The sequence below is a fragment of the Triticum urartu genome, unplaced genomic scaffold, assembly GCF_003073215.2.
Source record: "Triticum urartu cultivar G1812 unplaced genomic scaffold, Tu2.1 TuUngrouped_contig_352, whole genome shotgun sequence".
Taxonomy (NCBI): Eukaryota; Viridiplantae; Streptophyta; class Magnoliopsida; order Poales; family Poaceae; genus Triticum; species Triticum urartu.
Window position 1 is genome coordinate 3,946 of NW_024114063.1, and position 26,388 is coordinate 30,333.

General features: G+C 43.5%; 1 protein-coding gene and 2 pseudogenes across 1 annotated transcript; 1 reads left to right on the forward strand and 2 right to left on the reverse strand.

Annotated features, from left to right (window-relative positions):
* Nucleotides 1–2,205: 2,205 nt before the first annotated feature.
* Nucleotides 2,206–5,263, reverse strand: LOC125527295 (serine protease Do-like HtrA). The gene is made up of 9 exons (XM_048691826.1): nt 4,990–5,263; nt 4,791–4,916; nt 4,515–4,678; nt 4,184–4,441; nt 3,630–3,760; nt 3,098–3,215; nt 2,903–2,995; nt 2,433–2,501; nt 2,206–2,313 (listed from the first exon to the last, which is right to left on the reverse strand). Exons 1-9 carry the CDS (start codon nt 5,261–5,263, stop codon nt 2,206–2,208), a joined length of 1,341 nt encoding a protein of 446 aa, XP_048547783.1.
* Nucleotides 5,264–13,508: 8,245 nt separating this feature from the next.
* LOC125527296 lies at nt 13,509–16,937 on the forward strand (annotated as a pseudogene).
* Nucleotides 16,938–19,815: 2,878 nt separating this feature from the next.
* Nucleotides 19,816–24,620, reverse strand: LOC125527297 (annotated as a pseudogene).
* Nucleotides 24,621–26,388: the final 1,768 nt, after the last annotated feature.

A 26,388-nucleotide genomic window follows, 5' to 3' on the forward strand; every position in this document is an offset into this window, starting at 1 on the left:
CCATTTCTTGCATCACCTACCTTGAAGTTGAGAGGATTGATTTTTCTGCAATTGTTCGATTGGAAGTAAAAAAATCAACTCTGCATGCTTACATGAAGCTAGATTCCTGAAAATTAGCTGTTTTCACACAGTATATCAGTATTTTGTTTCCCGATCTAACAAAAGATGTGTCTGAGCCTGACACAAGAGTTTGGCTAATATGCAGTATGACTCATTAGTAGTATTTTCTTAGACATGTTGAATCATTCCTCTATCCCAGTATTCAAAATTTACATATTGTGATATTGTCACAACTGTCAAGTGTAGGTTCCGCAACCAAGCAGAAGCTGTCACCAAAGGTCAAGGTGGAAATAGGTAAAACCGGTATTTACATGTTACACATCTGCATCCGTAGGATGAACTGCCACAGACTCCTGACCAACTATCCCACACACACGACTCTTTAAAAGGATGTTCTTCCTCTGTCTCTCCATGTCGTGTTTTATTCCATCCCAGATTTCATGGTTCCATCCACACTGGATTCCCAACAAGGAGAACGTGATTCGGTCCATCTATGTCTTCCCCTTCTCATATTCAAGGTTTTGCATTACAGGATGATTGATGCGTCAGATGAGGATCCACAATAATATGAAGGAAGCGACATCGGTAGTTGAGGCTGTCAAGTGGAGGAATATATTGGATTGGTGGTGGCACACAAATCACACTCTAAATCCAATTGGAGTTCATCTATTCTACCATATCCCCCATCCTAAATCCCTCTGTTATCAGGTTGTTGGATTTATAACACAAATCACACTAGGCATTTGTAAGATGAAGAAATATAGTATTTGGCAAAATGATTGTGTATTCGTCTTTTGGATGCAGTTCCTTCCATTGTACAAAAATACACTTGGAAGACATGAAGCAGCGCAAACGCAACATAGTCACTCCGAGTCAGAGTTCGAGTCTGAGTCAACTTGTTCAGGTGACATCGCAGCAGAAAACCCTTCTCCATTAGTGACAGGATAATAAGCTACAAAAGAAAACAAATAGCATTGTTAAAAAGAAGGTCGTATATATATGTATACTGCCAAATGTACACATGCAAGTACAGTTCAATATACATTCTTACATAATGGCATGGACCTATAAGCTAGTGCTAGGAATCGTACGGCATCGACATACCAACAAGTGCATGCATTATCTCAGTCCAAAAGCAATGCCAAGTGGATGCAAAAAATCAGACATGCATGGATGCTTTGCACTAAAAGCATATTACTCTAAATTAGTGATACACATAATAAATCTACTAATTTAGTGAAAACAAATTTCTCCATAGTATGTTAACCATCATGGCTATAAATACGAAAATCACAAAAAGGACCAACTAGGTAGTACACGTTCAGTTACAACTTCCCCTTCGGTAGTAACAATGGAATTTCACAAACTATGGGTGCAGTTGAGTATCATAGCTAAGCAGCTCATGAAAAATTCTAGGTTAGTAGTAGTGGAGCAGCACAAAAAGCATCACCTAAATACTTAGCACGCACGATGCAAGCTAACTATACCAAAGAATTAAAAAAACAAGAATAATTCCCTGAGACCCCACTTCTTGGGGCAAGACTTGCAACTGACAAAAAACATTACACAACAAGATGGGAGCTATACAAGAAGATAGATCCTTTGGAGTATCAGGATGCAATTACTAAGGTTTATGGGTTTTCTAATCTCAGCGTTTAAATGAGCATTATATGATAATTTGTGGGAAAGCATAGCTATTAGCATAAAAAACTAGTAAGCAAATCTAGATAGACATGCATTCATGTGAGATGGTGAAAAAATATTTGATGATTCGTGATTTGAAAGGAATAATAATGTATGACTGCACAATATAAACAAACTATATGTAGAAAAGGGATGCAAATAGCTTGGAATTCAGAGTTCACAATCGACATAGTCCTTCCTTCCTTGAAAGAGTGTACATCCAACTTTGTTGGAGGATCAAACTATCTCAAAGTTTGACTGAGTTTGTGCAAAAATATACCATTGTTTGTGAAAGCAAACAGGTATATGATGAAAATATATTTTATCATGAATCTAATTCTACTAATTTGATGGCATAAATATTGAAGTATTATTGTATAAATATGGTCAAAGATAAAGAACTTTGACTTCCGACAAAGTTGGAAGTACAGACAGAGGGAGTAAACTTTACACAGGACTAGGTTAAAAACAGACTTGTATACCTTGTTCAATAACTTCTTTACGATCAGATACATTTACAGTTAAATTTATTGTCCTCCGGAGACGTTTGGCTGTGTGAAATACCCGGATCTGTACAGTCATGAGACTATTTTTTTCAATACAAATATTTTACAAAGAAACATTTTGTATGAACAAATGGATGGCACAGATCCAGCAAAACATGATTTCAAACAGAAGTTCAAACTTACTGAAACATCAACTTCGAGATTTCCTCTATTAAAATTGCCCATGCATATGCTCAACAACTTGTTTTCCAACTAATAATAGCAACACAAAGTAAAAAAAACAATCACAAGAAAAAAGTAATATATCACCAATAGAAATTGACATACATATTATTGATTTTAAAAATCTAATACTCCCTCTGTCTAGGTTTATAAGTCATCTTAGGTTGTGCACCGCGACCAAGGCGGAGGGGAAAACGAGAGAACTTATTGTTTTTTTGCGAATTAATTGCATTGCATGCAATGAACTAACCACTGTCGTGTTTGGTAGTCTCAAGTCATTGAAAGCATGCACGGCCCACATTTCTTATTGGTTGATATGTCATGAAAGAAGAAACGAGGTGGGAGTTAATGTACCGTGCCTAAGTGTTTAGGGATTATTTGGTTTTCGTAAGGTGACTTATACACCTAGACGGACGGAGTAGTACACATACCTCAAGTGTCGTAGAGATGCGTTCTCCATTAATGCAATCAATAATATCACCTACTCGGATTCCAATTTTCTCAGCATGGGATCCTGCTGACATCTAAGGTTTGATTGTCAATAATTATAACATGCACGAGAGGCAATGCCGAGAAATACAATAGAAAGTCAAATAAAGCAAAAGAAGAACAAAAATATATTATACCTCTTCAACAACAAGACCGTCATCAATGTTTAACTTCCGCCATATGTACTCACCACGAGTGGGATCTAGAAACTTGATGGCCTCAAATTGCAACCCAAGGTGGGGCCGAAGGATGCACCTACAAAATCGTAACATGATTTTGGATCAAGACATCAAAATAAGATTGCTTCGGCTAAAAGACACATCTATGTTAAAAAAACATAGCAGTCAATGAAGTTTTATTTATGCACTATTGAAATAATTAGTATTAACACATTCAAAAACCATTTCGGTGATCAACACTCTTTCTCCTATAAAGGTATCATCGTGAATCATCTTACTGTCATACAACGCTCCACCTAGCAACCGTTCGAAGTTCCTCTCCCAGTTATTGTCACTCACACATGATTTTGTAAATCAAATACAAAAATACATGACAGAAGTCACATGTATTGATGAGGTCATATGTATTGTTCAAGTACCAACAACAAGTTGATGAAATGATGAAGGCATTAGTTAAAAACATTGCCTAAAACTGAGCGATAATGCATACCCAAAATTCCTCCACAAATCCATGCACCCATTCAAAACAGAAGAAGGAACAAAAGGCCCTCTTCTACAACCGTTGAACATCCCCACAACCTTTCCATCAAAGTCAATAACTGGCCCTCCGCAACCGTCGTCCTAGAATGTATGTATAGAATTTTATTATAGTTGTAATGAACAAAATGTGTCAATGAATTGAGAACTGAAGGTCAAAATTACATTAATATAACTACTTAGTAGTGATGCATATAAAGTAGAATCTCACGCTTACCTTAGGTATGTATGTACTCTTCCCCCTCCATGCTCTCTCTCTCTCTTCCGTTCTTCCTCCTCCTGTGCATATGGCCTTTTGAGTAATAAAGTTTGTGCTTGTGGGGCTTTTGCCTCATAGTAAATAGTCAAAACAAAAAAGAATGTAGAATCTTAGTCACGTATAATATACTCCCTCCGTTCCAAATTACTCGTCGCAGAAATAGATGTATCTAGAACTAAAATACATCTAGATACATCCATACCTGCGACAAGTAATTCGGAATGGAGGGAGTATATAGTATTGCATACCTCATATTCGTTATCTTGGGAAAAGTACAGGAAGTGGTGTCCTGCTTTCCGTTTCACTTTGCCATGGGTTATCTTTAGATCCAAATTTTCTTCTCTTGCAAGCAACAAAGTCACTTGACCATTGTTGACTGTGTCAGCAAAAGAGGCTAGTTGAACACGTTGATCCATTGCAACCATAAAGAAAGCAATGTCGTAATGCTCCTGGTGATAGAGCAGGCGGCCCTCCGCAGTGGTTTCATCGAGCAAGTGAACAATAACCTAAAACAAGACGTCACAGGAAATAAGACTTCGAAAAAGCGAAGTGTGTTATTTTTTGTGGTTCAGTACTCACTTGAGCGTCGCGATGATACAGGTACTGGTCTTTGCACCGCCGGTGGCTTTTGACCAATGGCTTTTTGGCACGGATCAGATGTGCGGTCGTCAACACGACGCCCTTTCGGCTCCCCTCATCCCAATTGATCCAGACACCAGCGGACCGTGCCAGCGGCTCGCCACCTAATTAAGGATCCGTGCAGCTATATATCAGCAAGGTTTCATGGCGATCCTTGGCAAGAGAGGCCGCATGACATGCATGCATGAAGCAGATGGTAACGTCGCGCGTGTGTACCGCGAAAGGAGGAGAGGCCGATGAGGGATCTGGCGGCGGAGAGGACTGCCTTCTTCGCGGAGTCCGGCATGGCGAGGAGCGGCTTTTCGAAGTAATGGCGCGTGGGCAGCAGCTTCTCCACGCGATCTAATCCAAGATCGCAAGGATGAGAGTGAGAAAGAGGGGGTGGGGGTGGGGGTGGGAGGGGGGAGGGGGGGACCTTGTTTTTGAGAGAATGCGGCTTCGGCGAGCTCGTACGCGGCGAATATCTCCGGGTAGGCATGCCTGTCCATTAGCTCGTCGGGGATGTAGGGCTGAAGGGGCGGAGATGGGATCTCCAGCTCCTCCTCCCTGCCGTCGGCGGCGGCTTCCTCCGTCGCCAGATTTGTCTTCATCTTCTTGGCTTCCCTATATTCCTCGTGCTCCACGTCGTCGCCGCTGCGTGTCGTCCTGGATCGCTCCGGCGATCGGGTAACCGCCTTGTCCGCCGCCATGGAGAAGAGAAGAGCAGAACAGTAGTCGACCGCCGCAACCATGGGGAATTGTTTAAGAAGAGTAATAATCGGGATCAGTTGCTGATTTGGTGGGTGCTTTAATTTGGGACTAGTAACTAACACCACATGCATCACGTAGGAATTGGAGGGTGTCCGAACTCGTAAAGCATCAAAATGAAAATCTCCTTGCGATGAACAAAGAACGTAACTAACCTGAGCAGGGATTTGATAGGATTAGCAGCTACCACATTGTGGCTCTTTCTTGCAGCCGACCTGCCGTGCCGCGGTAGCAAAAAATGTGGTTCAGGTTTTCCATTTGCATGGTAAGTTGCCTAATATTGGCCACGATGGTTATATGTAAGTCGCCTGAATTTGAAATTTGGGTCGGCCCATTTTCGAGTGAAGGAACGAAGCACAGGAGTAAAGGAAGAAGCTCACCTTGCCAGAGAAGAAACCTCATTATCTATCTTAGGATGACAAAGATCCCATTATCTATCTTAGGGTGCAGGCTACCTCATTATCTGTCTTAGGGATGTCAAGGAGGGGGAGGGGGTGCAGGTTCACCGGGAAAAATGGTGCATGGCCGGGGTTATAGGGATGGCTGGGGGCGGCAAGCCGGCAACACGGCGGTGGGTGGACGGTTGAGTGGAGGGCGAGGCGGTGAGGCTTGCGTGGGAGCGATTAGCCTGGCAGTGGCTCGGTGGTTCTAAGCTAGAAGATGATGGCTGGAGGTTGAAGACACGCATCTGGCTGTCTATTTTCCATCGGACGGCTAGAAACCAATTGACTGACCCAAATTAGATTTCCAGTCGACTAATTTCTAGCCGGTCCCAATATTGTCTATAAAAATACGGTAATGCTAAAATCCGGCGTTAGATTTTAAGCATGGCAAATCAAACGTTTTTATGGTAAATTTAGTTGGCGTGAGGATGACAAATTTAGTTTGCGAGCATGACAATTTCCTAGCAAAAAAATGAACTGAGCCAGATTTTATATAGTTGCTAACTAAACTTGCCATCCTTGGCAAACACAAATTGCCATAAAAATCTTCGATTTGCCAAAGTCAAAAATCTGACGTCAAATTTGTAGCGGACTCCTAGAAATATACCTAGAGTTGGCAAAGCCCCCCCCCCTCCCCCGCGTCATCACCACCTTACCTCGATGATCTCATCAGATGACTATTCGCCCCGTTTACCATGTGCCGCCAGTGGTCTCGTGCGGTCCTGGTGGTCCCCACATCCTCTGTAGCGATGATGGACGTGGTGCTTGCAGGCGGCAACCCATTGATGTGGATTTTCTCGTGCTTCGGGTAGTTGCGTGTCCTGGATGGATGTGTGCGCGGATGACTGTGGTCATCCACTCCCTTGTTAGTGCTGGTTGTTGGGGCATGTCAGCTTTAGCTTGGGGCTCAAGTTATGTTCTTCCAACAACTACGGTGTCTCTGGCATCCTTCCTCCTTCTTATCAGCAGTCTGTTGATCTGGTATTATGGGGTCTGTGCCGTGAATGCTCACTTGTGTCGCTTTGGTTGACATCATGAGTGGTAGTGAAGCGGCTAGGCTAGCTCATTTTCAGTGACTTTCCCTCAGCCCTCAGAATTTTCATATCGGTTGACTGGGATTTTTTAATGTGTGGCCTAAGGAGACTCCCGTTGCTGTTAGGGCCGAAGCTAAAGGCTCATGGTTTCTCTGAACCTTTAGCTAGCACCCCCATGTTCGTAGTTCTCCTCTCTTTGCTAGATCACTACATGTCTCTTGCAAGACTGTTGAGAAAAAATGTCTCTGTTTTGCTTTGCCTTCTCGGCCACATGCTAGTCTGTGGACGGCTAGAGTGTACGCGCTTCACTTCTATTTGATGTCGCACATGTTGTAGCCACCTCCTTGCCTCAGAATATGTCTTAGATCGCTCATGTCCCATCGCTTATGAGGGTTGGCTTGGAGGGAACCAATGCAAGCCATTCTGGAGTTTCAAGTTGGTTCGGTCGCTTGATTGTTGAGGTTATTGCTCTAGAACAAGAAGTCTTGCCCGATATGGTGCGAACGACGATGAAACCCTTTGCGTCATTCTCCGCCTTATAGGCGTTATCATGGAAGTTACACTTGTCATGTTCTCTTATGTGTAGGTGAAAACCTAGATCCTTTGGGTTGGGCAACGATGGCACTTTGGTGTGGTGGCCTCCTTGGAAATGTTGATTTTTAAGGGTTGGCTATCGGGGAGTAGGGAGGCCCCCACAAACGTGTCTTTTCTTCCTCTATTTATCTCTCTCACCAGGTGGGTCCACACATAAAGCTTTTTTTCCCTTCTTTATTTCATTGTGTAAGTTCAGAAATTATGAAGTTTAATTTTTTGAAATAAAAAGTTTGAAATCCATTCTTGGAAATTTATGGAATTTCAAAAGGTTTAAAATGTACTTTTTAATTACTCTGAATGTTCAAAACTGCCTTTTTCTTACTTTTCAAATTGGTTCTGTTTAGGGCGGCTATTACTTTTGTTCTTTTATGTTTGATTGAGTCTTTTAGATGTGCAATGCTTAGGATACATCTAGATGTGCTTTAGCAAAAGTTTATGACAGTTCAAAATCCTGAAAGTCGGGATAAGTTTTTCGAAAGCTGTAGCTAGAGAATGTTTGCTAGGGAGGGCTGGGTTGCATAAGCGAACAATTTTGTGAAAGTTTTAGTTGTGAGGAAGTGGTGAGGTGTGGCATTTTTTCAGGCTACATGGCGCAGTTTCTTTCCAAGAAGACAATTTTTGTTTAAAATTTGCTGTCTTTTGATCTTTCCTCACAACCAAAACTGCCATTAAATGACGCTTGTTTGCCACCCCCTGCCAGCTGACATTCACTGGGTAACATTACCGGAAAAAACATGATGGTCTCAACTTGGGTTTTTTTTTCGAGTAAGGGTTTTTCTTGTTTTAACACTATTTTAACACTATTGTGTTGGGTTTTGCTAGGCGGGCAGGCGTCACCAATCAGATTTCTCATTATTTATTCTCCAAAAGACAGTTATGTGATGATCGAGTAGAGCAACATTTTCTAGAAAATCCAATCAAGACTTGTCGTTACGAATCATCTTCGGACGAGCGCATAGACGGAGATCATTATGACAAGGGCCATGCAGGCGGCGGCGAGCAGCATGAGCCCGGCGGAGAAGAAGGCCATCACGAAGAACCTGCTGATGTCTGTGTTGAGCTGGGTGACCTCAGGGGGAATCAGACTCCCGGTCACGGCAGCAAACCGTTCCCAGCTGCGGTATGTGTAGTCGGCGTTGCACTTCGCGTCGCCGGTGTAGCCATAGCCGGCGGCCGTGCCCGTGGCGATCAACAGTGCGAAGACCTGCACACGTAGTCGTAATGGATGGTTGGTTCGTCGCTTAAAACATACATGATTGGTGAGCAGACTGTAGAAAGCAGCACCCTAGCTAGCTAATCTAGTCTTACCCAAAGTTTTAAATAGCCGGCTATAACCAAGCTATAGCCCCGCTATACCTGTTTGAACAGGTGTCGCTAAGTGACATGACCCGCTAAACTAACGAAATAGCTGGTTATAGCCTAATTTGGAGGGCCACGGCTATCTTACATAGCCCGCTATTTAAAACCCTGTTCTTACCACGTCGACGCATATGAGGAGCAAGGCGACGCCCTCGCTGCCTCCGATCCTCGTCTTCCTTCTGGCGATGCTGACTGCCGCAAACGGTGTCTGCAGTAGGGTGTAGACGCACCCAGCAACAGCGATAGCCAACATGTACCTAAATAAGGCGAAAATAACAAGGATTTGAAACCACATGCATGCTACGTAGTAGTACCTATGTGTTAACTTACAAATCGATCTAAAATGTTGACACAAATCTAATATGCCGAGTAAAAAGGACCAAAGGAAGTACATGGCAAACACAGACAAGAGTACCTGTACGCGTAGACGTCCTTGAAGGTGATCTCCTTCGCCGGGACGTCCAGGAGAATAGCCTCGTCGTCAGAGACGTGGAACTTGTCGACCAAGATGAGGACGAGAGACCCGAGGAGGAGGGTGAGGGTGAGGAGCCGGAGCACCAGGACGGCAGACGGCAGAGCAATCTTGCTAGACGCCATTGCTTCTAGCACGCCTTAGCAGTTAGCAGCCGGCAGCAACGCAGATTTGTTCTCTGCTTCTAGCACGCCTTGTTGTCGACGCAGGAGGCTGCTAGTTTATAATACCGTGCATGCAGCTGCAGCACCCTAGGCCAGCGCATGATGGGCTGGCTGCTTTTTCTTCGGCCATGTCGCCATGGACGGACGTGTGGCTCCTTTTTGCAGCTGTAGAGGGCCGCGGCCTTTGGTTAGAGACCCGCAAATGCTACGGGGACTCTCGTACTAAATCTACGTCAAGCGATCGGTGAAATGGACCAGCCCAACAAGGTGTAGCTACCGATTTTGAGAAGCTTTCCAAGGAGCCTTTTTTAGAACCTTCCGTTTTGGTTTGGACGTTTCGGCAAGTTTAATGAGGTTTTTGTTTCTTCTCTATTGGTTTTCATCATTTTTTCTTTGGGAAAAGATTACAGTTAGCCGGCCGATCACGGCATACACTTCCGCGGACGAACAACCGGCCAGGACCTCCACCACTGAACGCGTGCCTCTACCACTTACGGTTTTTCTGTAACATTATCTGTGTTGCAGAAATCCTCTCGCAACAACATCCATGTTGCAAAGAAGTTGAGACAGAAGCAACATCATCTATGCTGCAGAAATCCTCCCCCAATAACACTCATGTTGGCAAAAAGTTAAGACAAAAAAATTCTGCAACATCATCTGTGTTACAAAAGTCCTTCTGCAATGACACTCATGTTTCAAAAGAGTTCAGAAGAAAAAAAAACTCTGCAACAGAACCTCTGTTGCAAATGTTTCTCCAACAAGAGGTATGTTGCAAAGGGTTCTGCAACACTCGCTTTGTTGCAATGGTGAGGAAGAGGCCAGGCCGCTAGATGGCCCCGATCAAATGGATGCGGAGGCGGTGGATCTTTTTGAAAGATCCGCCGGCTGACGCATAGCGTCGGCCTTTTTCTTTAGGTTTTTCTATTTCTATTTTTCCTTTTTTGTTTGTTTTTCATTTTTTTTACATTTTTGAATTCTTTGGATACACATTCAACATTTTTCACATAAATATTGGACTGTTTTAGATACACTTGAACATTTTTTTAAATACATAAATACTTGTTGAACATTTGTAAAATGGAATTTTTTAAATGCATATTGATTATTTTTTAAAATGTCATGAATATTTTTTTATAAATGTGCAAACATTTGCTAAGTGTTAGAAAATGTTTAAGCGTCACAATATTTTTTCATATGTTATGAACAATTTTTCTAAATTGCACAAACACATTTTTACATTTAATGAACTATTTTCAAAATGTCATGAAACATATTTTTGAATGCATGACTGGGGCAGGGGTGATGGAAACAGGCGCAGCGGCATGTTGCGGCGTTTGTCTTGGAGCACCTTTCGACGCTTCTCCCACCGTGCGTCCTCGGGCAGGTCTAGCCTGGCGTCATGAGAGGCTGATGTGCCCACACCAGAGGTACACTTTAGCAACTCGTCGTAATTATTGTCTTTGTCGTCGTCAAGGTCCAACTGGATGGCAGCAGGCCAGCCACGCTTGGTGGTCTTGGAGGTGTCTTCGGACCAGAACCAGACCAGCCCGGATCTTCTTGTTGTGAGTGTTGAAATATATTGCCCACCTCCCTCCATCAGTTCGGACTTTTGGATGAGTTGGCTGGAGCATGAATTCAATATGGTATTCGAGCCAAGAGGTCTTTAGTTCAAGACTCTGCCAACGCAGTATTAAATAAAACGATTATGCGGCCTACATCGATCGAATTCAATAGTGAGGGTGGAGAGTCGAGGCTGGCTGCCCAAGTCCTCCACGGCTATGACAACGAGCAAATTATCACCAACAGGAGAACAATTCTGGTCACCAACACAAAGTGAGATATGCGGGCAAGGGAAAGGAACATCTACCACAACCACAACATAATCAAAATTGATCATCTGTTGTACCTAGAAATAATCAGCGTGAATGAGGTTCATTCAAATTTTCTTGAAGCGCAGTTCGGGTCACGGTACATTAATGTTGTGCTAGCAGGTTTTGCAAAACTAGTTTTGTGCCATCACCTCATTAACGAGGCCTTTCCATATATATTCTTTAGTACAGTACAATTTGCAAACAAGGTGCAAAACAGTCCATTTCTACAACCCTAGAACTTTTTGTTTGTCTACGAATCAAATCTCAATTCTAAAACCGGCCAAAATATACCCTGAACTCTGAAAACCGATCAGGATTCAACCTCTGCTCCCATGACCATGGTTTTGATCATGTGCCAGGTTTCACCCCATGGACCCTCCAGTCAGGCTAGTCATGAGGTGAAGAAGACAAATCCCAACCAGTTAGTTACATGTGTGCATAGTTTTAAAAACCAAAACCGATTGTTTATCCATCATTTTCCTAACTGGAAATTTCATTGTTATACACTCTAGTTCCTCACAGTATGTTCCATGTCCATTTGCAACAAGATTGTGCTTAATATAGAGGCAAATAAATGGCATGCATGTCATCTGTCTAAACCTCATAGGGGCACTAAGCAAGCATGAACAAAAACATCTAGTTAAACAACCCACCTTATCAAAACCAGTGATGTCCTTTGATGAACTTTGCGGGCGTTTTTGCAACAAATAAGACACCAGTGGATCCATCAAGGTCTGAATTCTATATAATCTTTCGCTAATAATAAAGCACGCATTGACTTTGTCGGGTTCACCGTCACAATACGCTTTTTCTCGTGAATTTACGCTTTCAGTTTCAATTTAAAACATATACGCGAGGTTGTAATAATAGTTTGTGCCGGTGTGATTTTATTCCTGTCCGTTCTATCGCCATCCGCATGATGTCCAATTGGAGCCAGCCGCTCCACCGTTGCCATCCTCCTGTGGACAGCAGCGACGACCATTCCGAGACAACAGCTCGACAGGTTAGGTAGGGCACCAGAAAGCCACAAGCTCGCCCGCGATGAGCAGGGCCGGTGCTCAGCTCGGTGCTACGTCGACGACCATTCCGAGACAACAGCTCGACATGTTAGGCAGGGCACCAGGCAGCCACAAGCTCGCCCGCGATGAGCAGGGCCGGTGCTCAGGTCGGTGCTACGGCGAGCCCTAGTACAAGGTCCAGTCTGGCTCTCCGGCCCCGGCGGCGATGGTCACGGCTAGGTTGGCCCAGGATGTGGCGGCATCAGCGTCGGGAACCATGTCCTGGAGGTGGAGGAGGAGAAGCACAACGGGGGCGGCGTCGGTCACTGAAGCGGGCACCCTGACCACGACTCCACGAGCAGCATGAGAGCTGGCGACCGTGCATAAGTGCGCTCGGTGACGGAGGCATAGGTGGGCTCGGAGGGTGCAGACAGCGGTGCGTGCGCTCGGTGTACGACGGCTTGGCGAGTTGGCGGGCTGGCGGCGTCCAGCACCGCGTTCGATGGATGCGAGCTTGTAGCGTGCGTACGCTAGCGGCGGCGGCACAGTGGATGGGATGAGGCAGTTTACGCCGGCAGGTTTCAACGGCAGCGGCATGGTGAGGACGGGATCTGGTCGAGGAGGCCACGGATGCGCGGGATCCGGCGGCGTTACGGAGCTGCGGCGGGGTGGAGGTCCTTCGGGCGGCGCTGCACATTCGGGCGGCCATGCGGGCTCCTGCGGGATGGGAGAGAGAGAGGGAAGAAGGTAGGAGAAGAACAGGTAGGAGAAGGAAGGGGAAGCAGCGCACCGGCAGGCTTACCTGCTGGTCTCACCGGCAGCAGCGGCCACAGGATCGGGGACGCGAGGAGACGCGGTTCCGGGCGTGAGCTGCTCGGGCACTTCGTTGAATCCGGGCGAACGTACGTTCTGCTGGGTCAAGCTTCGTTGGGCTGCCTTTTTACCAATGTAATTTTTTTACGGTATATTAATTTTTTTTACCAACATAGATGGGTTGGGATCTTCCCTTATTTTATTTACCACGGATCAGGCCGTCTTTTTTGCCCGTCTCGTAAACCCGCCGGGCAAAAAACGCCCTGTTGAGGTTATACCGGATCTGATAGAGATGCTCTTAGTTACCACCAGTCCCAAATTAAAAGCACGCATCAAATAATTAACGAATCCCGATTATTACGCTTATGGATTCCTTGGATAGCTGTTGGCCCAATCGATCACCATCGTCGCGGCGGCCGACTACTGCACGCTCCTCGCAATGGCGGCGGACACGGCGATGACCGGATCGCGGGAGCAATCCAAGACGACCTACGGCGGGGACGACGCGGAAGAGGACGCAACAACACCACACCATCCTGCTTTCTGCATCCATGCGGGTGTGACTCCACGGCAAAACCTAGCTAGCTGATACATAGATGCGTGAATTATAGAATGGCGAGCCACTGAGGCATTCAGCCGGTCTCTGGATTGACTCGGATGAGGCGAGCGGAACCGGCATCGTTCTCACGTCCGCGAATCTGATCCGCGCCAACAAGCCATTGGCCAAAGACCAAAGACCGGTACGAGTATCATCCAGGCGCTCAAGTGAGTATAACTCAAGGACCAAGGAAACGAGCATATATAGCAGATTGCTTTACCAATTCATGTTTCTTCTAATTCTAATAACCCCGCCTTACTTACTTTCCCGGCCGACGCTTTGTTTCAGGTTACGGTTCACTTGCTTGATGACACCACTGCGGAGGGCCGTCTGCTCTACCATCAGGAGCATTACCGAATTGCTTTATTTAAGGTTGCGGTGGATCATCGTGTTGAATTAGCCTCCTTTGCTGACACGGTTGATGATGGTCAAGAGGTTTTGCGGCTTGGAAGACAAGAAGATTTTAATCTAAAGATAACCCGGGGCGCGGTAGAGTACCGGAATCCAGAACTAGATGAAGGACACCACTACATGTACTTCTCCCGAGATAAAAAATATGTGGTAAAATATATTACATCGTGGCTTTGTGAGATTCTACATTTCTTTTGACTAGCTATATACTTCAAGGCAAATGCCCCGCCCCTCCACCAGCTTTAATACTAAAGAAAAATTACATGTACAGGAGAACGATGAACGACATGGAAAGAATGTGTGGATGGCAAGGGGAAAGGGTCTGTACATCCGGCCTAAGGTAAGCGTGAGATTCTACTTAATATATATGCATCATTTTCCAGTTTTGTCTTATATTTAATGTAATTTTGCCCTTTATTTGCAATTTGTTGGTAACACTTTTATTTATTATAATAAAATCATTTACATATGTTTTAGTGTGACGATGGTGGAGACCCCGTCATTGATATTGCTGGAAAGGTTGTGGAAATGACCAACCATTGTGGAAGTTGGTATTTTGTTCCTTCTTCCATTTTGAATGTGTGCATCGATTTGTGGAGAAATTTTGGGTATGCATTCTTCTCCAATTATATGGAAATCTATTCTTCATCAGTTTTTCAACTGCTGTTGGTAATTGAATAATATGTATGACTTCAACAACAAAGATAAAAACATGCATTTAAATTGTTCAAAATGTTGTGAATTTTGATGCTCTATGTTTATAACATTCGATAATATTTTTGTATCTCTTGTTACAAATTCATGTGTGAGCGAGACTAGATTAGGGGTGTAACTTTGAACGGGGGTGAGGTGGAACATTGTAAGATTGTAAGGTGAATCATGACAATAACTTTCTAGCGCAAAGAGTGTTGGTCGCTGAGGTAATGCGCCAGTGTTCTAGTACTACCTATATTGACATTGCACGATTGTAAGATGATTCGCGATGACCCCACGATTGTAAGATGATTCACGATGACCCCTTTATAGGGGAAACGGTGTTGGTTGCTGAGATAGTTCGTGAGTGTTCTAGTGCTACTTATATGTACGAGTGCATAATTAAAATTTCGCTGAATCATAGGTTTTATGTTAACTTAAAGGCCCCTTTTAATCGTAGCAATACTTTGTCGATGGCTACATGTAAAATCATGTTAGGACTTTATAGGTGCATCCCTCGGCCCCTCCTTGGTTTGCAGTTTGAGGCCATAAAGTTTCTAGGTCCAACACATGCTGAATATATATGGCGCAAGTTAAACATTGATGATGGTCTTGTTGTTGAGGAGGTATGTACAATTTATGTTTTGTAATTCTATTTTCATGCATGTTATCAAGTAGTATTACTTATTGCCAACTAACCTAGGTGTCAACTGCGTCGCATGCTGAGGAAGTTGGAATCCGAGTAGGTGATATTATTCAATACATTAATGGAGAACGCATTTCTACCACAACTGAGGTAGGTGTATTATGATTTTGGTAGACTATAAATACAATAAAAAATGTAACTATTGTTATTGTTATTATTATTATTATTATTATTATTTTCTTTTCTTCTTGTAACTTATTGTTTTCTTGGTGCTATTATCAGTTGGAAAACAAGTTACTGAGCATATGTAGGGGTAATTTTGATAGAGGAACTGACATTAATGCCAAAGTGGATGTTTCTGTAAGTTCAAACTAGTGTTTAAAATCATGCTTCCCTCGACCTGTGCTATCCATTCTTTCATACAAAATAGTGAATTGTAGAATATTAACACTAAGAAATTGTTGCACTAACTATATAGGTACGGGTATTTCACACGGCCAACCGTCTCTGGAGAACACAACATTTAACTGTAAATGTATCTGGTCACCGAGAAGTTGTGGAACGAGGTATACATCAACGTCTTTTTCAATTTGGTCTCACTAAATTTGAAGTGGATTGTTACTGCTGAGTCTCAAGTTTTGCATCCATTTTCTATAGATTCGCTTACATATAATGTGCAATCATATGTCACATCCACTAGATATTATGAATATCACCATATACATGAAGTATACAAGTCACCATTTTGGAGTTGTCGAATGTACAACATTCATCATGTTCATGTCTACGGGTTCTTCTTTTTTATGCCAAAGCATACGTGTTTGATTTTTTTCTTGTTTTTTGCACCTGACACTGTTTTGGACCCATAGAATGCATGTACTTGTTGGCGTGTTCATGCCTTACAATTCTTAGCACTAGCTTAGAGGCGCCTTTCATTATGTAAGAATATATATTGTACTGTACTTGCATGCGTACTTTTTGTAGTATACATGGAAGCTTATTATCCTATCACAAATGGAGAAGAGTTTTCTGCTCAGGTGTCACCTGAACAAGTTCACTCTGACTCGGACTCGGATTTGCGCTGCTTCATGTGATGGTTCATATCATCTGGTAACTTTAGTATGATGGAAGGGATAAAATCAATATGAAGAAGACTAGATTGTTTAAGTCATATACTCTGTAAGTGAAGAGTATATAAGATCTTACAAATGCTTACATTTTTTGGGAGACCGAGACCAGGAGTTTCCGTGCTAAAAGGAAGCTCTTATAAAGTCTAGGCAAACCCACCACATGTAATATTATCGTTGTTGTACATATGTCTACATGCACCTCGTAGGACTTGTCTTACATTAAAAATTTAACTATAGGTCCTAAAAGGAATATCACCAAATGCACATTTCTTACTTTGTATTTGCATGTGCCTAGTGTTTGTGCTGTGTACTTGCCCTTTGCAGGTTAAACTGATGGAATCAATGAAATTGGGAGGAAAGCAGTTCACGTTTGATGTTGCATGTGATTGAACGCAGCAAGCACGATGCTCCAAGCTAGATTGTTACGTAAAGTAGATGATACATTATAGCTTGTACATCGTTTTGTCCGTGCAGAGCTCCATCCATGAAAGAATGCAAGTCCTCGTCAAAAAAGCCTACCCCCCGTTTTGGTTTTTTCCATATATGACTTCCTTCTAATTCAAGTGAAAATAACGTTTTGTGCCATGCGACCTCCTGCATCGCCCTCTTCTCCATCCACTTCTGTCGCCGCCCCAACTCCTCTTCCATTGACACCCCCGCCTTTGGCACCGCAGGCCCGCTCCTGCCCCTTCTTCTCTCTTCCTCCGCTTCCGCCTCCCCTCCCTCCACAATTCTTGATACCACAAGATCTACCTCACCATGGATGCCGTCAGGGACGGAGGCACTAAGAAAAGCCTATTGCAGTGGCTGCCAAGTGTAAGACCGCCTTCAAGGCGACGCCCAGAGACAAGGAGAGAAGCCCCCTCAAAAACAGGTGGCTCCTGGAAATCCCCATGTTCCTTTGTTTCACTAGCAAAAATGCCCGAGAAAGAAATCCTTTTACACGTCCCTACTGACCCATCTGCATTACCACTTCTTCCCTTCGCCATCATTGTTGATGGTGGTCTTGTTGTGCGAATATTCACAACAAACATGATCAATCCCAAGACGATGAGCTTGATCATCATACTTGAGCATGCTGTTTTGAGAGCCGCTTCCCGTGCCGACTTGTAATTTTGCCAACATGTAATGTTGGTGAGTTATTTTCTCAACCACACTTGGTGCCCGTGCGTTGCAACGGGAGAAAAATATATTGTTCCATGTTATCTGGTGTGTCCATGCGTTGTCATGGAAGCACACTCTCATATGTGATGCCATCAAGATTCGTCCAACGGGAGAAAAAATATATTGTTCCATGTTATCTGGTGTGTCAATGCGTTGTCATGGAAGCACACTCTCATATGTGATGCCATCAAGATTCGTCCTAACCAAAAACTGAATTATCCATTTGTTAAAGTATCATACATGCACAATACATGCATTTGCCTATATAAAGAGATGCGTAGTTGAATGACCATACATTGCTATGGCGAAAAAAAATCAACTGATTGCAACTTTCTCATTTCTCAATTAAACCTAGGCACCTTTGACCACCCTGAACTCTCTTGTGTCTTGTCACCCAAACAACATAACAATATTATGATACACGGAGTATTAACTTCGCTCACATATTTTATTGTCATAATTGATTGATGTCGGAGGCCTCCAATTATGTGGCTCCCTGTGTGATAAGGTAGTGCACTTCTGCGCTCGCAGGAAGCCTATACTTGCATTGCACACACGCACATCAATTTAAGCTTAGCTAGATCCAGCGCAGGAAACATTGTACTGCCCAAAATTGGGTAAAGCTTGTACTCACATAATGAAGGATTCTCCAAACCCATTGTCATTTTAGCTTATTTGCGAGCATGAATGTGAGCATTTCTATAGGGAAAGTATATATATGCAAAATATCTCTTTAAAACCTACACAAACTTCGACGTACAAAAAACATTTCACAAGGAGAATTGCGGCGATCTAAAGGACTGCGCCAATGATTTTTTTGCTCATATATATTCATAGATGGCAATGTCGTTGTTGTTAGTTAACTATATGCTGAAAGAAAAGAGCCTAAGCTATGAATTAGAATACCAGAATTAAAAGATAGAAAAACTTAGTTCTATACTATATAGAAATGGAGCTTACTTTTCTTCTACAGAACTTATTTGCTTTACATAACATCTGTCCTTGCAAAATTATTCAGTGTATTGTTGGGAACAGCAACATAAGAATGGTTATGTATTTTCTACTAGCGCTATTATACATACTGCCGTTCTAGTTTGTAACACAAGCCAAAACAGTAATGATGTATTTGCTTGTGACATATTGGATCATCATTTTGTCAGTATGCTCAACAGATTATGGAAATCAATGTCAGGCATCTCTCCGTATTTTACTGTATCCCTAAAAATGATATGCCCCATTGACATGACTCTTATAAAAGCGAGAAGTTCACTTTAGCTCGTAGTCTTAGATGGACCCATGGTCTAAATACACATTTTAAAAAGGTCAAAAAATCAAGAAAAAAAATCCCGCATGTACATCCGGACATTATATGTTTGTGCACAAGGTTTCGGAGAAAATGGATTTTTTGTGGCTTGTGTAAAAAAGATAATTTCGATGCTTGATTATAACTATTCAGGAGATATTTTTTTATATTTTTTATACATGCCACAAAAAATATTCTTTCTTTGCGAAAATTTGCGTGCGAAGTCCGGATGTACACGCGAAATTATTGTTCGGAATTTTTTAACATTTTGAAATGTGTGTGTGTGTATAGTAATACTATTCATCACCTAGGTTGCAGAATAATTTATTCTTCACCCGAGGTAATCTTACGATCGCTTCATAAATAAATTACGTTTGGAATACAAATAGTTACATTCATATTGATTCACTACGTAAAATTTGGTATAAAAAACAAAAAGATAGGTTATAAGACCAGAAATATCGCATTTTATGTATGTTTTTACGTTCGTAATTTTAGTAACATAAAATATTTTTTACGGTGAGTATATGATTTCTTATGTTCTCATTTTACGTATGAAATAAGACAAAATTTATGAAATCTAAAAATACGGTGCATTGACGTCAAAATAGAGAGGGGTGAAGAATAACTATTCCTCACCCAGGGTGACGAATAGCGTGTTCATGCCTTAGTATATGGGACATGTGGGGTAGCTATCCCTCAGTGGTAGGATGTATTTTTCCTACTTAGGTAAACCATCTTTTTTTTCTTATTGATTTTATTCCTTCCATCATACAAAAATTACTTGGATGACATGAACCATCACATGAAGCGGCTCAAGTTCGACTCTGAGTCAGAGTCAGAGTCAACTTGTTCAGGTGACACCGGAGCAGAATACTCTTCTCTATTTGTGATAGGATAATAAGCTACAAAATGAAAATTAGCATTGTTAAGAGAAGGTTTTGTATCCATGTATACTGAATAAAGTACGGATGCAAGTAGAGTTCAGTATATATTCTTCATAATGAAAGGCGTCTCTAAGCTAGTGCTAAGAATTGTAAGGCATGAACACGCCAACAAGTGCATGCATTCTATTGGTCCAATGCAATGTCAAGTGCTAACAAAACAAACAAGAATAGTTTGGCATAAAAAAAGAACCCGTTGACCTGAAAATAATGAATCTTGTACATTCAACAAGTCCAAAAGGGTGACTTTTTATACTGCATGTATACTGTGATATTCAAAACATCTAGTGGGTGTAACATATGACTGCACAATATATGTTACTGAATCTAAAAGAAAATAGGTGCAAAAAACTTGAGATTCAGAATTAACAATCCACATAAAATTTAGATGGGACCAGGTTTAAAAAGACGGATATGTATACCTCGTTCAACAACTTCTCGGCGGTCAGATACATTTACACTTAAATGTTGTGTTCTCCAGACACGGTTGGCCGTGTGAAATACACGTACCTATATAATTAGTGTGACAATTCATTAGTGCTAATATTTTACAAATCATTATTATTTATGAAAGAATGTATGACACATGTTGAGGGAAGCACGATTTTAAACACAAATTTGAACTTACAGAAACATCCACTTTGGCATTAATGTCAGTTCCTCTATCAAAATTGCCCCTACATATGCCCAACAACTTGTTTTCCAACTGATAATAGCACCAACAAAACAAGAAATTACAAGAATAAAATAACAATAACAATAATAATTATTACATTTTTAGTTTATTTATAATCTAACAAAATCATGATACACCCACCTCAGTTGTGGTAGAAATGTGCTCTCCATTAATGCATTGAATAATATCACCTACTCGGATTCCAACTTCCTCAGCATGTGATTCAGTCGACACCTAGGTTAGTTGGCAGTAAGTAATACTACTTGATATTATGCATGAAAATGGAATTACAGAACATAAATTGTACATACCTCCTCGACAATAAGACCATCATCAATGTTTAACTTGCGCCATATATATTCAGCATGTGTTGGATCTAGAAGCTTTATGGCCTCAAACTGCAAACCAAGGAGGGGCCAAGGGATGCAATTATAAAGACCTAACATGAGTTTACATGAAGCCATTGACAAAGTATTGCTATGATTAAAATGGGCCTTTAAGTTATCATTCATCTAAATTTCGATTATGCACTGATATAAAACACTCGTAAATTATCTCAGTAACCAACACCCTTTCCCCTATAAAGGGATCGTCGTGAAGCATCTTACAATCTTGCAACATCAATATAGGTAGTACTAAAGCACTCACCAATTACCTCAGCAACCAACACTCTTTGCCCTATAAAGGTATCGTCATGATTCATCTTACAATGTTCCACCTAGCCCCCGTTCAAAGTTTGAACAATTTAAACGTATATTTAATCTCTGTTGATGAAATCATACATATTATTCAATTACCAACAGCATGCTGAAAAACTGATGAAGAATAAATTTCCATAAAAACGAGGGAGAATGCGTACCCAAAATTTCTCCACAAATCGATGCACCCATTCAAAACAGAAGAGGGAAGAAAATACCAGCTTTCACAACGGTTGGTCATCCCCACAACCTTTCCACCAAAATCAATGATGGGGTCTCCATCATCTTCACACTACATATAATAGGTTTAATGGATTGCCAAATAGAAGGTCAAATTAAGTTATATTAAATATAACTCAAAATTGGGAAATGATGCATATAAAGTAGAATCTCATGATTACCCTAGGTAGGACGTAAAAACCCTTTACCTTTGACCTCCACTCATTTTCTCTCCTTCGTGTACAATGCATTTTTTATTAATAAAGTTGGTAGGGCTTTGGAGCTTTTGCCTCGAGGTATATATATAGTGAAAAGATAAGCGTAATCTCATAAAATCACAAATAAAATATACTTTAATTACCTCATATTTTCCATGTCGAGAAAAGTGCATGTAGTGGTGTCCCTCATCTGGTATTGGATTATTCTGATACTCGACCGTGCCACGGACTATCTTTAGATTCAAATTTTGTTCTCTTCCAAGGCGCAAAGCCTCTTGACCATCACCGACCGTGTCAGCAAAAGAGACTGGTTGAACACGTTCATCCACTGCAACCTTGAAGAAAGCAACGTCATAATGCTCCTGGTGGTACAGCAGATGGCCCTCCGCAGTGGTGTCATCAAGCAAGTGAACCGTAACCTGAAACAAAACATCGGGAAGGTCGAGTAGAAATAGGTCGGGTAAAGTAAGGCAAAATTCATAGAACATTGAGAAAGCGAAGTGCTTTTTCTTTTCACGTTTCCCTCCCTCATTGATCAGTACTTACTTGAGCACCAGGGTGATAGTGGTACGGGCCTTTGCGCCACCGGCGGCCTTTCGTGTAAGGCTTTTTGGCGCGGATCAGATGCGCAGTCGTCAGAAGGATGCCGGTTCTGCTCTCCTCATCCTAGTCGATCCAAAGACCGGCAGAATGCCCCAGCGGCTCGCCATCTATGAATTCACGCATCTATGTAAGTATCAGCTAGCTAGCTAGCTAGCTAGGTTTTGCCATGGAGTGACGCCGGCATGGATGCAGAAAGCAGGATGGAGTGGTGTTGGCGCGTCATACCTAGAGAGGAGGAGAAACGGATGAGGGATCTCGCGGTGGAGAGCGTGGCCTTCCTTCCGGGGTCAGGGACGTGGAGGACCGGCGAATGGAAATATTTGCGCGTCGGCAGGTTATTCAGGCGACCTGCGGCAAGATAGGAAGGATGAGACATGAGGGCATCTCCAATGCAGGGGCGCCTGTGTGGGCGCTTGTGTAAAAAATAAAATAAAATTACGATGGAGCACCGGTGTAAAAGTCTGGTCTTCCAACGCAGGAATGCTAGATTGGGCGCTTATCTATATTTTTTTTTCTTCCGGACGACATTCTCAAGCGCCGGCCTCTCCAACGCAGGAAATAAGCATCGGTGCCCACCGATCCAACCGAACACGAACCGGTCAGCTGCGCCAGTCCTCACTCAGCTCACTCTGCTCTCAGCTTAGCTCCCTCTGCTCCCTTCTCTCGAACTCTCCACACCCTTGACCCTCGTCAGATCCAGCGAGCCGAAGGAGAACTCCAGGCCGAACTCCCACACCCTCAGATGCCGGCCACGGTAAACGGCGGCGCGGGGGCGGAGTAGGTAGCAGCCCGCGTCTTCCTTCCCATGGAGATGAGACCGGCGCAGCTGTCGGCGAGGCCGACGGACATGAAGAGGGCGGTGCGCGAGCGGATGAGGCAGCAGCAGCCGGGGCTTCCCACATGAAGACGAAGCCGGAGGAGCTACCGCGGCGCTGACGGACGGGAGGGGGAGGGAGCCGTGGAGCAGAGGAGGCAGCAGCCGCGCCTTCCCCCATGGGAACGAGGCCGGAGGAGCTCTTGGCGATTGATGTACCAATTGCTGCGCGCGTACAATATGCGCGTTCAAGATGAACAAGCTTACCCGACATCTGAGGTAATTCCCTACCGATTGTTGTACCAATCGCTGGTAAATTTAGTTGACTGCTGCCGAGATGCACACATGTGTGTATGGTGATCTGAGTCCGTCATGTTCTTCCCGAGGGAAATTTTAATTATCGTAGGAGAATAATATGTGTTGATATACAGTTTTGACAGGTTCCAAACTGACTGATCCTGAATTCACATAGTCCTAAAAAGAAATTTAGGGAGTAGAGCTTCGAATAAGAACAACAATTTCCTATATAAATCATGGCTGTTTGACTTGACAGTACATCCCATTCCACACATGTGTGAAATATGAGCAGGATTGTCTTGTGTGTGACCAAATAATTTTGAGATGTGCGTGCAACTGGAACCTGCAAGTAGGACTATATATAATGAGATAGCTTGACTGCATGCATGATTTAGTCAGCATTGCATGCACGATTTAGCTAGTCCGTATGACTGAATGAATGGTTGTAGTTAATTGATTTTTTTTCTTGCTAACTCACCGTGCTTTCAGGTTTGAACATCGGAATTCCCCCCCCCCCCCTGTTGAACCAGCTTCACATTCACATGCATTTCATTTTTGGCATTTTTTTATTGTAAGTATTCAGGTCCCATGGAGAATTATTATAGATATAAACGACCTCCATATTTTATTGTAGATTATTTTTGTGCGTGAAGAGAAAGAAAACACATATTTTTTTGAACCAAGAAATATATTTTTTTGTGTAGCTGCAAAAGAAAATCAGGTGAGTTAGTTGCGTATAGCTGGCTCCGTTCAGCAAAGACCAGCTGAGGTAGTTGAGCCGTTGCAGATTTGTAGCGCTCCAAGGAGCGCCCGGTGCCAGATTGGGCGTGGGGTGGGGAGTGGAATATGACCTTCTTTTTCAGAGAATTCGGCTCTCGCGAGCTCGTAGGCGGCGGATATCCCCCGGTAGCGGTAGGGGTCGTCCAGCTCGTCGGGGATGTAGGGCTCGCAGAGCGGAGACGAGATCTCCAACTCCTCGTCCCCATCGTCGTCCCTGGCGGCGGCTTCCACCGACGCTGGATTGGTCTTCATCTTCTTGGCCTCCCTCTCCTGAGTCTCCTCCTCTTCTACGTCGTCGCTGCCGCCCGTCGTCTTGGATTTCTCCGGCGATCGGGTCACCGTCGTGTCCGCCGGCATCGTGAGGAGCGTGCGGTAGTCGGCGGCCGCGACGATGGTGATCGATTGGGCCACCACCCAGCAGAATCCAGAAGCGTAATAATCGGGATTAGTTAATTATTTGATGGGTGGTTTTAATTTGGGACTAGTAACTAACACCACACCGCGCATGGGCACCATGCATGTACAACGAATTGGAGAGGGTATCTCACATGTACACCAAAATAAATGATTCAATTTTGTACTAAGTTCCATGCACAAAAAAAAAACTGTGTACTAAGTTAGTACAAAATAGAGTCACTTATTTTCGGACGAAGGAGGTAAGAATTAATAATGGTAATTTTCTACCAACATTAAAAAGTTGTGCACGCTCTTCGACCACTCATCGCATTATTTCTGAATTTATTTTAGGATTTTCGGCGATGAACTTTTAGTGGGAGTAAACATTCCCCTCAACGACGAGGCGTCTACGATGACTTTGTAAATCTCAAGATGATATGCCGGCTTAGTCTTTTGAAGGTCCTCATAGGGTAGTGTGCGTGTGTGCGTTCATAGAGGTGAGTGTATGTGTACTGTGTTAAAAAAAAGCTCGTGGGTGATATGCACATTAGTGCGTATTCGACAAAAATACATTAATATATTGTTGCCAGAAAAACAAACAAAAAAGCTCGTGACTTCACACCACTTCAGAGAGACGATCAATCCATTGATTCAATGGAGAACTACAGTTCCACCTGCACTGCACGGTCTATGCCACAAGCACGAGCCCCTTCGGTGTCTCTCCCTCCAAACCTGAGCCTCCTGCCCGCACAATGGAGGGGTCGCTCACTCTGGCCATGAATGGTAAGCCCCTTCCTTGTCTTCTTACCAAGCTTTTTTTTTGTTGCCACCACTGTCTGAAATGGATCGGTCGTCTTGGCAGACACGGGGAGCTGCATGATTTAAAGACGACGAGCCGGCAAAAAAAGCCTCTGGCACACTCACTCGATGGGTAGTGACTGCTCCGACCACAACACGACGCAACAACTTCGTCATGTTGATGCACAAGGTTATCCGCCAATGCCATCAATCACATGGCACCATTCAACATCGTTACGGTGCTCGACGTGAGTGAGAGCAATGGGTGGCAAGCTTGCTCTATCAGAAGAGGCCACCGGGTTCGTCACCGATAAGCCACCCCCCCCCCCCCCCCCCCCCCCCCCCCCCCCCCCCCCCCCCCCCCCCCCCCCCCCCCCAATAGAGCCGTCTCAAGCCCGAAGTTCAAATTAATATGCAATTTTCTTTTGCTTGATTTCTACTTTTATATGGTACGGAGGCTTGAGAAAATATCTTGTGTAATCATATGACTACACAGCATACCTTGAAGCCTCCACTGAATGAAACACCTGCAACAAAATCAGTTGTGCCATGTCTATTTTCCCCGCTCCCCTCTCTCCCACGAACAGGCAATTAGTGAGAGGAAGTTTTCACGGTTTGCACTGGAAAGGCCACGGCCACGGTTCTCTACCTTCTCCGTCCTTCGCTTTGACGACGAGGGGGGGGGGGGTCCTGGTTCTCTTCGGACCTGTAAATACTATTATGGGAGGTTGTTCTGCAGCGTCATTGGGGTGTTGGGAGTGATGCATAGGAGAATCTTTGGGATGGCGCGACTCTCTTGCAGTCCCCTAGCGACATATGAGCTCATGTAGACGGTTTCTACAAAAACCTCTTCTCATCCCCCCCTCGGGGTGGCCTTTTGCTTGCGCCTGACTACTGGACCGGCCCTCAGCAGGTCTCCCCTGTTGAAAAT

Bases quoted from the DNA above. Each gene is read 5' to 3' on its own strand.
- LOC125527295 (XM_048691826.1), bottom strand. From the start codon at position 5,263: ATGGCGGCGGACAAGGCGGTTACCCGATCGCCGGAGCGATCCAGGACG. The intron at 4,679-4,790 runs GTACACACGCGC...ATCCTTAATTAG, and splicing joins CGGCCTCTCCTCCTTTCGCG to GTGGCGAGCCGCTGGCACGG. The intron at 3,216-3,629 runs GTATGCATTATC...ACGATTTTGTAG, and splicing joins GATTTGTGGAGGAATTTTGG to GTGCATCCTTCGGCCCCACC.